Here is a 15,197-nt window from a genome sequence, read left to right as displayed (position 1 = left end):
ACAGGTTCCTGTGGGAAGGTCAGAGTCCAAAGAAAGAAGGCTTAGCCTCAGTGCTTTCTGGGCTTGGCTTCCTCTTGGTTTTCCCACTCACCTGTTCTTTTACCTTGTCAGTGTGAAGTCTCGGTTAAACCAGTCTCAGAGAGAGGAGTTAGGTCTGATCGAGCAAGCCTATGACAACCCCCATGAGGCGCTGTCCCGCATCAAGCGTCACCTCCTCACTCAGAGAGCCTTTAAAGAAGTGAGTGAGATGCCCCCATTTTCTTTAAACTGTGTTATTCATTCTTGGTGCCCAGGGTGGCAGGTCGCCTCAGGTGATTAATGAATTGATGTGAGCCAGCTCCCTTGTCCCACAGGTCGGCATTGAGTTCATGGATCTCTATAGCCACCTGGTGCCAGTGTACGATGTGGAGCCACTGGAGAAGATAACTGATGCCTACCTGGACCAGTACCTGTGGTATGAAGCTGACAAGCGCCGCCTCTTCCCACCCTGGATCAAGCCTGCTGACACGGAACCACCACCTCTGCTTGTTTACAAGTGGTGTCAAGGTAAAGCTTTTCTGGAATTGCCCCTGAGGAAGGAAGGTGAATTGAGATCTACTTCAAAATTCTCATCTAGGCAGTCTAGTTAGTTTACTGTCTTGGAGCATGGTAGCAAGGAAAACAGTGTTGGTCATAAACTGAACAAAGCTGACTCTCCTAGCAATCCAGGTGACTGAATGGAGTGGTTGTGTGATTGGGTTATGAACATGGTGGCTACCGTAGGCACTAGTTTTGAAAGGGAATTTCTAACCTACTGAAGACCTGTCTTGTCTGCTCCTCAGGCATTAATAACCTGCAGGACGTGTGGGAGACAAGTGAGGGCGAGTGCAACGTCATGCTGGAGTCCCGATTTGAGAAGATGTATGAGAAGATCGACTTGACCCTGCTTAATCGGCTGCTGCGCCTTATCGTGGACCACAACATAGCTGACTACATGACAGCCAAGAACAACGTCGTCATCAACTATAAGGTGGGTCTGGGGGGCAGGGTAGCAAGGACTAAGGGGAGGGGTGGTTGGCCCACTACTTTGGGATTTGCTGAGGGGAGGACAAAAGAGGATGGGCCCTGGAGAAGCCTGGGACACGGCCGTGGTTACAAGTTGTAAGTCTCTTTCTAGGACATGAACCATACGAATTCATATGGGATCATCAGAGGCCTGCAGTTTGCCTCATTCATTGTGCAGTACTACGGCCTGGTGATGGATTTGCTTGTGTTGGGATTGCACCGGGCCAGTGAGATGGCTGGGCCCCCTCAGATGCCAAACGATTTTCTCAGTTTCCAAGACATAGCCACCGAGGCTGCCCATCCCATCCGTCTCTTCTGCAGATACATCGACCGTATCCATATTTTCTTCAGGTGAGGGCTTGCCTGGACTCTTGTCCCTGCAGGATGTTGAGATCTATGTCCAGCCTCCGGCAGCGGCTGTTGTACCTGAGTTGACTTGCTGCTGGGTTGGGGCTCTAAGGTAGAATGAAGTCCTGTGAGTAGGGTAGGGGTTGGGGTTGGCCCCTGTCTATGGAGTCATAGGTCTCATGAGATCCCAGTGTACTTGGGCCTCAGCAGTGCTCCTTGTCTGGTGTAGGTTCACAGCAGATGAGGCTCGGGACCTGATCCAGCGTTACCTGACAGAGCACCCTGACCCCAACAATGAAAACATCGTTGGCTATAATAACAAGAAGTGCTGGCCCCGAGACGCCCGCATGCGCCTCATGAAGCATGATGTCAACCTGTGAGTCTTAAGCTGGGGCTGTGGGAGCTGGAAGGATGTCAGCCTGAGGGACCCGGAGGACAATTAGAGGGAATTTATGATTTGGTGTCCTGGGTGGGAGGAGGTACTCTGTCGGGATTTCATGAGTCTGGCCTTTGAAGGGAAATTCCTTCCAGGAGACTGATGTGACTCTGTGTTCTCTGTGGGCAGGGGTCGGGCAGTGTTCTGGGACATCAAGAACCGTCTGCCACGCTCAGTGACTACAGTTCAGTGGGAGAACAGCTTTGTGTCCGTGTACAGTAAAGACAACCCCAACCTGCTGTTTAACATGTGTGGTTTTGAGTGCCGCATCCTGCCTAAGTGCCGCACCAGCTATGAGGAGTTCACCCACAAGGATGGGGTGTGGAACCTACAGAATGAGGTACAGCCTGGGCGGGGAGCCAGGAGTAGATTACTACCCTGTACCTCCCAGGTAGGCTGGGGTGCGGAACACCACATACCTTTTCACTGTCAGTCGGTTGAGCCTTGCTGGGAGGGTAGGACTTAGTGGTGGTCAGGGTTGGTTCTTGTTCCTGGGGCAGGCAGTTCCAGAGACAGTTAACCTTGACCTTGTGGTTTAGGTTACTAAGGAGCGGACAGCTCAGTGTTTCCTGCGTGTGGATGATGAGTCAATGCAGCGCTTCCACAACCGTGTGCGTCAAATTCTGATGGCCTCTGGCTCCACCACCTTCACCAAGGTATACATGGCAGTCACGACCGTCTTGCCTGCTTTGCTCTCCTTTCTTCCCAGCTTTGTTCAGTGTGCCAGTCTCCATGCTTTATGGTGCAGCAGCTTGGAGTGTCAGGTCACCTCACAGTTGTTTTCTGAGAATTCCCTGTAGGAATTCTATAGCCCATGTCTAAGTAGTTGTGATGATTTTAGATTAAGGTAAGAGTAGAAGTTGGATTCTTTAATTTGAACAAAAATCACCGTCTTTGCATTTTTCCTGGGGCTTGTTACCAAGTCATATAGGTCATCTTTTGACCAGCAACATAGTGTGTATATTAAAAAGCAAGTGTAACTAGCAATCTGAGTGTTGTTTCCCCATAAGCTGCTTCCAAAGGCCCAGTTGAAGGCAGCTGGAATTGAGAAAGAATAATATGAGGATTTGTTAACTGTGTGTACTTAAGTTTTTGCGAGGTATAAAAAATTGCCTGCTCCTTCTGCTGTCTTTCCATCCCACCAGTGGTACCATGCACGTCCTGTCCTGGCTGATGCTCTCAGGAGCATCAGTAGTGCCAAAAAGAGAAGGAGATGCTAGGTTCTTATTAGGTTGCATTCCAAAGTCATTGTCCAGTTTCTGACTGTGATGATGAGGCAAGGTTACACTGGAGAATTTGAAATCATTGCTGATCACAGAGCTGGGAAAATTGTGAACTCCACAGGCAGGTTAGACAAGTGTGATGGTGTGACCAGCCCTGGATTTGATGTACAACTCAAAGATCTAGAAAAGTGGCAGAGTAATCTGCTCTTGCCCCATCAGTTTGGTTTCATTGTGCTGACAACTTCAGCTGGCTTCGTGGACCACAAGAAGCAAGATAGAAAAACACACAGGAAAATCGTCGGATTCTTTTTCTAGAAATATAATACATACATAGAAAAAAAATGCCTCAACAGATTTTTTTTTTTTTAAATCACCTGATCCTGGTTTCTCTTAAAATAACTCTTAACTGTAGCATTTTCTCTCCTTCTGGCCTTCGTATTGCTTTGACTATGCAGTGTATAAAGAAGGCTTGAAATTTTTCAGTAATGCTTCTGTTAAGGATACCTTTTTTTTAAAATCTAGTGTTCTTTTCCTGAAATCCCCCATGATACTTTTTTTTGGAGTGTAGTGCAAGGAAAAGTGTTTGTCTTCTTAGGTTGGTGTATATCCTTCAATGATCAGATAACAGGAATTACATAATTCATTCATTCCATTGGTGTTTGTTGACAGCCACTGTATTCAGTGCATTACACACACAGCATGTGAAGAGAGTCACTGCCTTCCTTAATCTCAGTACCTGGTTGGAGAGACATGTGTAGTCAAGAGAACTACACTGTGATGTGGTAATTTGTAGAGCTCTTGTGTTATTTGGGAATCTGTGAGAGCACTCTGGTTAATGACTAGTCCAGTCTGGAAGAGAGAGAGAGAAAGACTTTCTGAAAGAAATAACGTGTGAGTAGTGGGTAAGGGAAGGCATTCTTGCAGCCAGAGGTGTGAAGGGGTAACTGGCATGTTGTATGTGGGGCTCTGAAAAGTTCAAGGTTTACTGGAGTAAATTGTGGAATTGGGACTTAGGAGATGGAGGCTGGATAAACGAGTTAGATCATGGAGGACATTACATGCCTCTGTAAGAATCCTATAAGGGTCTTAAACATGGGAATGACTTCCAGATTTCTGTGGGAGGCGGTTCACTCGTGCAGCTGTGGGGAAGTTGGATCCAGAAGAATAGAGTGGGAGATCAGGTTTGGGGGCTACTGCTGAAGTCCAGAGAAAAAGGATGAGAGCAGGGGACGTAGTGGTAGGGACAGGGGAACATATTTGGTAAGTAGTTGGCAGGTAAAGTCAGCAGAGCTTCATTTTGGTGGGATGCCAGAGGGAAAGGAAGTCAAAGGAACATTCAGTTTTTGGCATGGGTGACTAGGTGGATGTTGGTGCCACCAACTGGAAGACTGCAGGAAGAAGAGCAGGTTTAAGAGAGAAGATAAATTAGTTTAGGGTGGGATTTTAAAAGTTTGAAGTTCCTGAGAACATCCATATAGAGGTTCTAGAAGATACTTATTTATATCATATTTCTTTAATTCCAAGATAAATACATAATATGTGTGTGTGTATTTTTTCCCGCTTAGTGGTTCCTCTTAGTTTTGATGAAAAGTATTACAAGTTTGAATCTCCAGGGGGAGAAATGAGGTAAGAAATTAAGAGCAGTTTGGGGGAACTAAGAAAGTTCCTATAGGATGTCCAGGTGGAGATAACTTTGCAATCTGAAGCTTGGAGATGTCTGGGTTGAAATGTAGATTTAGAAGTCTGTCAGCATAAAGGAGATGGTTGAAAGCTCCAGAGTGAGCGAGACTATCCAGGGATAGTGTAAGGAGTACGAAGAGCAGAGGGAGGAGTTTGGAACCATAGGGAACACTGAGCAGCAGTGTGGCCAGACTGGGAGAGTACCGGGCCCTGGGCTCCAAGCCCAGGAGCTGGGACGGGCACTTAACAGTGTCAGTTGCCTAAGAGCATTTCAGTCAGATAAGGCCTGACAAGTATCCATTGGATTTGGCCGTCAGGACGTCATTGGTGACCTTAGCAAGAGCTGTTTCAGAAATAGTGGGGATAGACGCCAGGATGCAGTGGGTGAGGCTTTATGGGAAGTGAGGGAGTGGAGACAGCAAGGACTGTCAGTTTGCCAGAGCTAGAGGAGGAGGAGGGACTTTAGATGCCACCTAGAGGGAGATGGAAGTCAAGGCAGGTATCTTTAAATGGAAGTACCTGGAGTGTGTGTATAGTAAGGAGCCAATAGTGGTCCAGAGTGCAGCAGAGAAGTGTGATGAGTGATGGAATGGTGTCCCCGCGGCACGGGTAGAGTAAAGGGCAAGCAGAGGGAAGCATCCTCTGAACCTGGTAGAAAAGAGGCTAGCAGACTTGTGAATGTAGATAAGTTTAACAAGAAGTTATTAAAAATCTTGAATTTTTCAGCTTTTCCTGGGCTGGAGTGAGGGGCACAGGGGGTGTGATATGATTTGAAGAAACCGTGCTCTGAGGGTTCCAAGAGATTGAAGACGGCTGTGAGGAGCATGAACCCTTCGCAGGAGCACTCAGCTCCTTGGCGTCGCGCTGGATAAGGTGGATAGGTTATAGTGCTGATTTAGGATTGGCTCTCGTGGAGTGGTAAGGGACTGGGTGCAGGGAAATCAAGGGTACTGGTCCCCATAGGAATTGGAGATAATGGGAGGAGAGAGAAGGAAGAGACCGGAGAGGCCGTTGGCCTTGGGAAACGATGCAGGGATCGAGGGAATAGATGTGTGAGAGGTAAGAGCCTGAGTAATGGGGGAATGTCAGAGGTTAGGAAGGCAGTTTATTATAGTGTTTAGAATAATGGATTCTGGAGTCAAATTGGGTTCAGGTCATAACTATGCCACATTACTAGTTAGGACCTGAGTTAAGTCACCCACCCATTCAGGGCCTCAATTCCCTCATCCGTAAAAGGGGGACACTGATACAATGCCACCTAGCTCAGAGGGCTTTTGTGCCCATTAAATGATGCTTATAGTAAGCTGTATTACTCAACAGATTGCTTAATACATGTTTGCTCTCATTGATTAGAGGGATCAGAGATTATGATCAGATAGTAGAATACTGAAATTTGTTTCCTGAAATGTGTTAAGATAAAGCAGTTCAGTAATAAAATTTCTTGGTCTTTTAAGGTTAATAATGGGGAAATCTCTAGTAGGCCTAGAGGTCGCTGGCCTTACGGCCCTTTTCTTGCCCTGTAAAATTTTCCTTCCTCCTTGGATTCACTTGTGATCATTACTGATACTACCACGCTTTATGTACGTGCAGAACCCTAGCCCAAGCTTGGAGCCAGGACCCCTCTCTTCAGTCCTAGTCGCAGCTATGAAGTAAGACTGGAACATTTAAACAAGGCTTTAATAGGGGCCAGGAGGAATAACAAGAGGAAAACAGAAACACCACAGTAGATGATCTGACTTACAAGGTGCAGCCTGCTTCGTTTCAGTTTATGAAGGACTGTAAAGCCACCTTGCTGCTTATTTCCCTGCCTTCCCACAAATAGCAGTCTCTTTGTCCCCCTCACCAGGGAATCCCTTTAAGAGTGTCTAGATGACATAAAGTATAAAGCCAAAAGGAAGAGACCTCAAGAGAACATCTTTGCCCAGCACTAGGTGTATTTCTCTGTTCTGTCTTGTTTTGACTTTTTACATTATTTGTTTTTTTAAAGAGCAATTTGAGGTTTATAATAATATTGAGAGGAAGGCACAGAGATTTCCCATATAATCCCTACCTTTGTTACATCACTCACCAGAGGGGTACATTTTTTACATAGGATGAACCTTCGTTGATGTATCATAATCACCCAAAGTCCATAGTTTACCTTAGGATTCACTCTTGGTGGTGTATATTCTGTAGGTTTGGACAAATGTATAAGAACACATATCCATCATTAAAAAAGAATATTTTCACTGCCTTAAAAATCCTCCATTCTCTGCCTGTTCATCACCCGTTCCCTACCATACATTAGGGTTTTTTTTTAATTGAAATATAGTTGATTTACAGTGTTGGATACATTTTGTTTTTATTGACATATAGTTGATTTACAATCTTTCAGGCATATGGCAGAGTGATTCAGTTATGCATATACATATGTATACGTGTATTCTTTTTCAGATACTTTTCCATTTTAGGTTATTACAAGATACTGAATATAGTTCCCTGTGCTATATAGTAGGTCCTTGTTGTGTATGTTTTACATATAGTGGTATATATCTGTTAATCCCAAATTTCTAGTTTATCCTCCCCCTATGTTTAGTTTTAAATGGAAAAAAAATCTGTTGTCTAATGTACCATAGTTCAAAATGATACAGTAAAAGTTCCCATTAATTTTTCTACCAGTTATTTTTTTATTTATAGTAAAAAGAAATTAAATACTAACAAAACCCAGAAAACACCCAGAATCCCATCATCCTAAACACCAGTTTTAACTTTTCCACATTCCCTTCCAGGTTGGTCACGTGCTATGATAAGCAAGTTATGTAAATAGAATTTGTTTCTTTTCTGAAGACATAATGTGTGTTAAGTTGTTACCATAGTACCGAGTACATGGAGTTACTCTGTTATTCTCCTTCCTGCCTGCCTTCATCCCCAGGAACTTCTGCTATTCTTAAAGGAATGTGATACTCCCTGGGAATTCATACTTACTCCCTTCCAGGAATAGAGCACTGCTAACTGGAGTGTTCTGTGATACAAATCGTACAGTTGGTGATTCCAAGGACCAAATACAGTCAGAACTTACTAAGCCACAGGGTTGTCCTAGTGAAGTCTATTGCCTGTACTCCCAGATCAAGGCCATTCTGGCCCCTAGCCCTCATTTCTGTAGATCTGTTGCCTTCTTTGTTTGATCTCGAGCACAAGCTAGATGCTCAGTTTTGCTTTGTGATTTAGTTCAGGCTGTTACCTCACCCTGCAATCATTTAGTCTTGCCTGTCTGAATAATAATTCAAGGCTAATTCCAGCCACAGTGATCTTTGACTTCAAAAATTGGCTGGCAAACATAATCCTTTCATTAAAATCTTGATACATCATTTGATATTTTGTGGTTTGCTCTCGTTTCATTGGTATTTTTCTTTTTCTTTCTTTCTTTTTTTTTTTTTTAATGAAGGTCCTGGGGATTGAACCCAGGAAGAACATCATGCATGCTAGGCAGATGCTCTACCACTGAGCTTAACCCTCCCTCTATTGATCTTTTTTAAAGATTAATCTTTTGATTTTCTTGATTTTTATTTTTCTCTTTTATTGATTCTGTTCTTTTGCTTACTTTGGGTTTAATTTGCTGTTAGTTTTCTAGTTTATTAAGATAGAAGTTTACATGATCAACTTTGGACCCTTTTAATGGAAGCATTCAGTGCCATAAATTTCCCTCTAAGCACAGCTTTTGCTGCGTCCCTCAATTTTTGATAGGTTTTTTCATTTTCATCTAGTTTAAAATTTTCTAGTTTCCTTTTTGAGTTCTTCTTTTACCCATAGGTTACTTAGAAGTATAATGTTTAATCTTCAAATACTTGAGGTGCTTTCTAGCTATTTTTCTGTTACTAGTTTCTAATTTAATTATGTTATAGTCAGAAAACATAATCTATATGATCTTAGTTTTTTCAAATGTATTAAAATTTGTTTTATGGTTTAACATATATGGTGACTATCTCATGTGTACTTGAAAAGAATCTGTACTCTGCTATTGTTGAGTTTTACAAATGTCATTTAGGTCCAGTCAGTTGATTGATTGTGTTCAAGTCTTCCTGTATCCTTACTGGTTTTCTGTTTTGTTTTGGGGGTTTTTTTGTTTGTTTTTTTAATTTTTTGGTCTATTTCTATCAGTTGCTGAGAAAGGAGTGTTGGAAATCTCCAACTGCAATTGTGGATTTATTTCAACCCTTTCAGTTTCCTCTTTTTTCTTCTCCTTTTTTTTTTTTTTTGGTCTTCAGAGACACCATTCACTTTGTTAAAGATATCCAGGCATATAACATAAAGCTGCTTGACGTTTTTCCAGAAATTTATATATTTTTTGAGCATGGACGAATGTGTGAAGTTCTCACTGCTCTGATATCTTTTAAATATTTAGTCAAAGTTGGGCAGAACATAATTGACTTGCAGGTGGAAAACCAACAAGGAGTCATCCAGCAGATGAACAGGCTTAGGGCAGTAGGGGGTCATCTTGTTGAGACCAGAATGCAAATGGACAAACTTTTTGTCTAAGGAGCAATATTCTCCTTAGGAGTATGCCAGGTGGAATGCTGTATCATGTACTTGAAGAGACAGCTAGCATTAGAAATGCACTTGACAAGTGGCACACACATAGACATTTCAACAAATAGAAGCAACTCTGTTGATACCTTAGAAAGGAACATGTATTGTTTATACCCTTGGCATAATTGTATGCTTTTTTTTTTTTTTGAGTCTTATGCTTCAAGTCCATTTTTTGCTTTGTATATTTTGAATCTCTGTTATTAGGTACATAATATATTTAGGATTTCTATATCATCTTAATGATTTGACTCCTTAATCATTATGAAATGTCCCTCTTTATTCCTGGTTATATTCTCTGTAATGAAGTCTACTTTGATATCAGTAGTGCCCCTCTAGCTTTGTTTTGTGTGTGCATGGATGTCTTTTTCCATCTTTATACGGTTTGGTTACTGTAGCTTTGTAGTATAGTTTAAAATCAGGAGTGTGATACCTTCAGCCTTGTTCTTTCTCAAGATTGCTTTGGCTGTTAGGGTTCTTTTTGTGTTTCCATTACAAATATTAAAATTATTTGTTCTAGTTCTTTGAAAAATGCCTTTGGTGTTTTGATAGGGATTGCATTGAATTTGTAGATGGCCTTGAGTGCTGGCATTTTAACAGTACTTTCTTTTTTTATTTTAATGTATATATTTTTTATTTTAATATATTTTTATTGAAGTATAGTCAGTTTACAATGCTGTGTCAATTTCTGGTGTACAGCACAATACTTCAGTCATATAGGAACATACATATATTTGTTTTCATATTCTTTTTAACCATAAATTACAAGATACTGAATATAGTTCCCTGTGCTATACAGTATAAACTTGTTTATCTATAATAATATTCTTTCAATCCATAAGCACGATATATCTTTCCATTTGTTTTGTGTCATATTTAATTTCTATCATCAAGTTCATAAAGATTTCCAAGTACAGGTCTTTTACTTCCATGGATTGATTTATTCCTAGGTTGCTGTTTTGGTTTGGTTGGGGTTTTGATGCAATTATAAATGGGATTGCTGTCTTAATTTCTCTTTCTGATAGTTGTTAGTGTGCAGAAGCAACAGATTTCTCTGTATTAATTTTGTATCCTGTGTTGTTACTGAATTCATTGATGAGTTCTGATAGTTTTTTGGTGGCGTCTTTAGGATTTTCTAAATATAGTAGTATCATGTCATCTGCAAACAGTGACAGCTTTACTTTTTCCTTTCCAGTTTTGATTTCTTCTATATCTTTTTCATGTCTGGTTGCTGTGGCTACGACTTTCAGTAATATTTTGAATAAAAGTGGTGAGAGTGGGCATCCTTGTCTTGTTCCTGGTCTTAGAGGAAATTCTTTCACCTTTTCACCGTGGAGTATGATGTTACCTGTGGCTTGTCATACACATATGGTTTTTATTATGTTGAGGTATGCTTCCTCTGTACCCACTTCGTTGCACATTCTGATAACAAATAGTTGTTGAATTTTGTCGAAAGCTTTTTCTACATCTGTTGAGATGATCATGATTTTTACAGTTCAGTTTGTTAACATGGTATGTCACATTGATTGATTCGCGGATGTTGAATCATCTTTGCATTCCCTGGAATAAATTCCATTTGATCATAGTGTATGATCCTTTTAATACATTGTTGAATTCGGTTTGATAATAGATCATAGAGGATTTTTGCATCTGTGTTTATCAGTGATACTGGGCTGTAATTTGTGTGTGTGTGTGTGTGTGTGTGTGGTGTCTTTGCCTGGTTTTGGTGTCAGAGTGATGCTGGACTCTTAAGAGTTCAGAAGTATTCCTTCCTCTTCACTTTTTTGGAATAGTTTGAAAGAGATAGGTGTTAACCCTTTTGTAAATGTTTGGTAGAATTCATCTGTAAAGCCATTTGGTCTTGGACTTTTTTTTTTTTTTTTTTAATTACTGATTGAGTTTTATTACTGGTAATCATTCTGTTCATATTTTCTATTTCTTTCTGATTGAGTCTTGGGAGATTGTGCATTTCTAGGAATTTATCAGTTTCTTCTAGATTGTCCATTTTATTGGTGTGTAATTGTTTGTAGTAGTATCTGTTGATCGTTTGTATTTCTGTGGTGTTGGTTGTAACTTCTCTTTCGTTTCTGATTTTATTTGGGCCTTCTTTTTGCCTGATAAGTCTGGCTAAATGCTCATCAATTTTGTTTATCTTTTCAAAGAACCAGCTCTAAGTTTCGTTGATCTTTTCTGTTGATTTTTTTAGTCTCTATTTCATTTATTTCTGCTCTGATCTTTATTATTTCTTCCCTTCTGCTAACTTTGGGTTTTGTTTGTTCTTCTAATTCCCTTAGGTGTAAGGTTAGAGTGTTTATTTTCTTTTTAGAGTATTGATTTTTCTTGCTTCCTGAGGTAGGCTTATATCACTATAAACCTCCCTCTTAGAACTGTTTTTGCTGCGTCCCAGAGATTTTGGAGCTCACTTCATTTATTTCCCTTTTCTCAAGGGCTCATAGTCTGTGCTGCCTATTTGCCAATTTTCTTAAAATACTATTTCATATGTATTTTGTTTAGTTTTCTAGTTTATAGTGGGAAGGCAATTTCTCTGGCCCATTAGTTTTTATTCCCTCCATTAATTTTTAATAGTTTTTCTCATCCCTTTTCCCTTTCCCATCCTGGGATTACTTACTGTATTTGATCTTAACAGTGTTTATAAATTTACTTTTTATTGAGATGAAATTCACACTTTTAAAGTATATAATTTAACAGTTTTCAGTATATGCATAAAATTTTGCAGCCATCACCACTAATTCCAGAACATTTTCATGACCCCAAAAAGAAACCCTATTCCCAGTAACACTCACTCCCCATGTCCCTCCCTGTCCCCAGCCCCTAGCAACCACTGCCTACTTTCTGTCTATATGGATTTGTTTCTTCTGGATATTTCATATAAATGTATCATATATGTAACCCTTTTTCTGTCTTGCTTCTTTTGCTTAGCATAGTGCTTTCAAGATTCATCCATGTTATAGCATATAGTAGTATTTCAGTCCTTTTCATGGCTAAATAATATTGTCTTAAATTGATGTACCACATTTTATTTGTTTATTTGTCAGTGAATGGACATTTGAGTTTTTTCTGCTTTTTGGCTATTGTGAATAATGCTGTTGTGAACATTTGTGTACACATTTTTGTGTGGATACATTTTTTCATTTGTTTTAGGTATATACCTAGGAGTAGAATTATTGGGTTATATGGTAACTCTGTGTTTAATTGTTTGAGGAACTGCCAAAATGTTTCAGTGTGGCTGCACCATATGAGAGTTCCATTTTCTCCACATGCTTGCTAACATGTGTCACTTACAGCCATTCCAGTAGGTGTTAAGTAGTATCTGATGATTTTGACTTACACATACTTCCCTAATGACAGTGAACTCAAAATCTTTCTTGAAAACTAGGGAGAATATAACTAATTGCATCAAATCATCCCTAGTCACACATCCTCTCTCTTCAGCGGCTTACCTGTAATATACTTCTTTCCCATTGTCTTCAGATTGTGAATAAGTGGAACACAGCTCTTATTGGCCTTATGACATACTTTCGAGAGGCTGTGGTGAACACCCAGGAGCTCCTGGACTTGCTGGTGAAGTGTGAGAACAAAATCCAGACACGGATCAAGATTGGCCTCAACTCCAAGATGCCGAGTCGGTTCCCCCCTGTTGTGTTCTACACCCCTAAGGAGTTGGGTGGCCTTGGCATGCTCTCAATGGGACATGTGCTCATCCCCCAGTCTGACCTCAGGTAGGACTTGGCTGAAAACCTTGCCAGACCCTGAGGGAACAGGATGTTTCTTTACTTTTAGCCTTTATTTTTATCTCTGATCTTGGTTGTGCCCCCAAATAGGTGGTCCAAGCAGACAGATGTAGGTATCACACATTTCCGTTCAGGAATGAGCCATGAAGAAGACCAGCTGATTCCCAACTTGTATCGCTACATACAGCCATGGGAGAGCGAGTTCATTGATTCTCAGCGGGTCTGGGCTGAGTATGCACTCAAGAGACAAGAGGCCATTGCTCAGAACAGGTGGGCATCCAGAAGAACATAGCGGTTCTGTTTAGGGGAGGGGGGTGAACTTTAAGCCCTGCATGGCAGTTGGGAGCAGACCATGCTTTATTTTTATGGAGTCTAAGAAGTAGGCTCCATAAAAATTGACCCTAATTATCATTGCTCAGGGAGGAATGCTGAACTCTTTCAATGAGCATGTGTTTGATCTCTTTTCTTTGGCAGACGACTAACTTTAGAAGATCTAGAAGATTCATGGGATCGTGGCATTCCTCGAATCAATACCCTCTTCCAGAAGGACCGGCACACATTGGCTTATGATAAGGGTTGGCGTGTTCGAACTGACTTTAAGCAGTACCAGGTACATGGAGGGGATAGTGGAGAGATTTCCCCTGAATTAGGAGAATCTGTGGCCATGCTGGGAACCTGGAGCAGTTGGGCACCCAGAAGCTTGATTGTACCTGCCTCACCATCTAGGTTTTGAAGCAGAATCCTTTTTGGTGGACACACCAGCGTCATGATGGGAAGCTCTGGAACCTGAACAATTACCGTACAGACATGATCCAGGCCCTGGGTGGTGTGGAAGGCATTCTGGAACACACACTCTTCAAGGGCACTTACTTCCCTACCTGGGAGGGGCTTTTCTGGTGAGGATTCTATTTTCCCATCACAGTGACCTCTCACACATCACAGCCCAGCAAGCTCACTCCTTTGTGTTCTACTCTGGTGTTTCCCAGACTGCCCCCTAAGAGGTCGGCAGTGCTCTGGGAGACGGCAGGACATCACTATTTGGTCTCTTCTTTTTCCCAGGGAGAAAGCCAGTGGTTTTGAGGAGTCTATGAAATGGAAGAAGCTGACCAATGCTCAGCGATCAGGATTGAACCAGATTCCCAATCGTAGATTCACCCTCTGGTGGTCCCCAACCATCAATCGCGCCAATGTGAGTGTGACTGGTAGACATGGGAGATGGGAAGCTAAAAAACAAGGGTTTCTACTTCCTCAGTTATGTCCTAAGAACCAAAGTCTCTCAGTCTCTAGTGTCGCTCTCTTTTTCCTGGCAGGTTTACGTAGGCTTCCAGGTGCAGCTGGACCTGACGGGTATCTTTATGCACGGCAAGATCCCCACACTAAAGATCTCTCTCATCCAGATCTTCCGAGCTCACTTGTGGCAGAAGATCCACGAGAGCATCGTTATGGACTTGTGTCAGGTGGGCTGGAACTGAGCGGGGATGATGCACAAAAAATCAAGTCAGCTCTCTCTTTTGGGTACAGGAAATCCATCCTCAAAGCTCCAAGGATGAGACTTCTGTTGTGGTACCAGATGCCACAGTATCTAAAGTTCTATAAGCCCTCATTCTTTTTTTTTTTCTTTTATTAAAAAAAATTTTTTTCTGGTGAGGGTGGTGATGGTAGAGGTAATTAGGTTTATTTATTTTTCAGAGCAGATACTGGGGATGGAACCCAGGACCTCGTGCATGCTAAGCATACACTCTACGACTTGAGCTATACCCTCCCTTATAAGCCCTTATTCTAAATGGGTTCCATAAATTGTCATAACCTTTCCACCTTTGCCTCCAGGTGTTTGATCAGGAACTGGATGCACTGGAAATTGAGACAGTACAAAAGGAGACAATCCACCCCCGAAAGTCCTATAAGATGAACTCTTCTTGTGCAGATATCCTGCTCTTTGCCTCCTATAAGTGGAATGTCTCCCGGCCCTCATTGCTAGCAGACTCCAAGTAAGTGCCTTTTGACCCAGCCCTGGGTATCTAGGAACCTTAATTTTACTGTTCTTCTAGCAGTGCTACTTTAGGAATTGTCCCTGGCTGTCTTTCTTTCTAACTTGGAGCCAGTGCTACCCCTGGATCCTGTTGGCACCCTCAGCCAGGTCTGCTAATTCTC

At 41.7% G+C, this 15,197-nt stretch overlaps 1 protein-coding gene and 1 pseudogene across 2 annotated transcripts in view; both read left to right on the top strand.

Annotated features, from left to right (window-relative positions):
- Positions 1-15,197, top strand: part of PRPF8 (pre-mRNA processing factor 8) — a 29,331-nt gene that overhangs the window by 7,304 nt on the left and 6,830 nt on the right. For both annotated transcript variants that reach the window (XM_010958200.3, XM_074343226.1), the window contains exons 18-31: positions 112-238; positions 354-546; positions 822-1,009; positions 1,157-1,395; positions 1,622-1,768; positions 1,958-2,168; positions 2,368-2,484; positions 12,787-13,034; positions 13,137-13,316; positions 13,521-13,656; positions 13,773-13,942; positions 14,106-14,235; positions 14,357-14,503; positions 14,874-15,034. In XM_010958200.3, the coding sequence (XP_010956502.1) occupies positions 112-238; positions 354-546; positions 822-1,009; positions 1,157-1,395; positions 1,622-1,768; positions 1,958-2,168; positions 2,368-2,484; positions 12,787-13,034; positions 13,137-13,316; positions 13,521-13,656; positions 13,773-13,942; positions 14,106-14,235; positions 14,357-14,503; positions 14,874-15,034 (2,394 nt within the window). The remainder of the gene's footprint in view (positions 1-111; positions 239-353; positions 547-821; positions 1,010-1,156; positions 1,396-1,621; positions 1,769-1,957; positions 2,169-2,367; positions 2,485-12,786; positions 13,035-13,136; positions 13,317-13,520; positions 13,657-13,772; positions 13,943-14,105; positions 14,236-14,356; positions 14,504-14,873; positions 15,035-15,197) is intronic.
- On the top strand, positions 2,561-12,779 carry LOC141573514 (small ribosomal subunit protein uS8-like; annotated as a pseudogene).

The sequence above is a fragment of the Camelus bactrianus genome, chromosome 16 (genome assembly GCF_048773025.1).
Source record: "Camelus bactrianus isolate YW-2024 breed Bactrian camel chromosome 16, ASM4877302v1, whole genome shotgun sequence".
In the NCBI taxonomy this organism is placed as follows: domain Eukaryota; kingdom Metazoa; phylum Chordata; class Mammalia; order Artiodactyla; family Camelidae; genus Camelus; species Camelus bactrianus.
The sequence above is the reverse complement of the archived record's forward strand: the minus strand, read 5'-3'. Positions and strand labels throughout refer to the sequence as shown.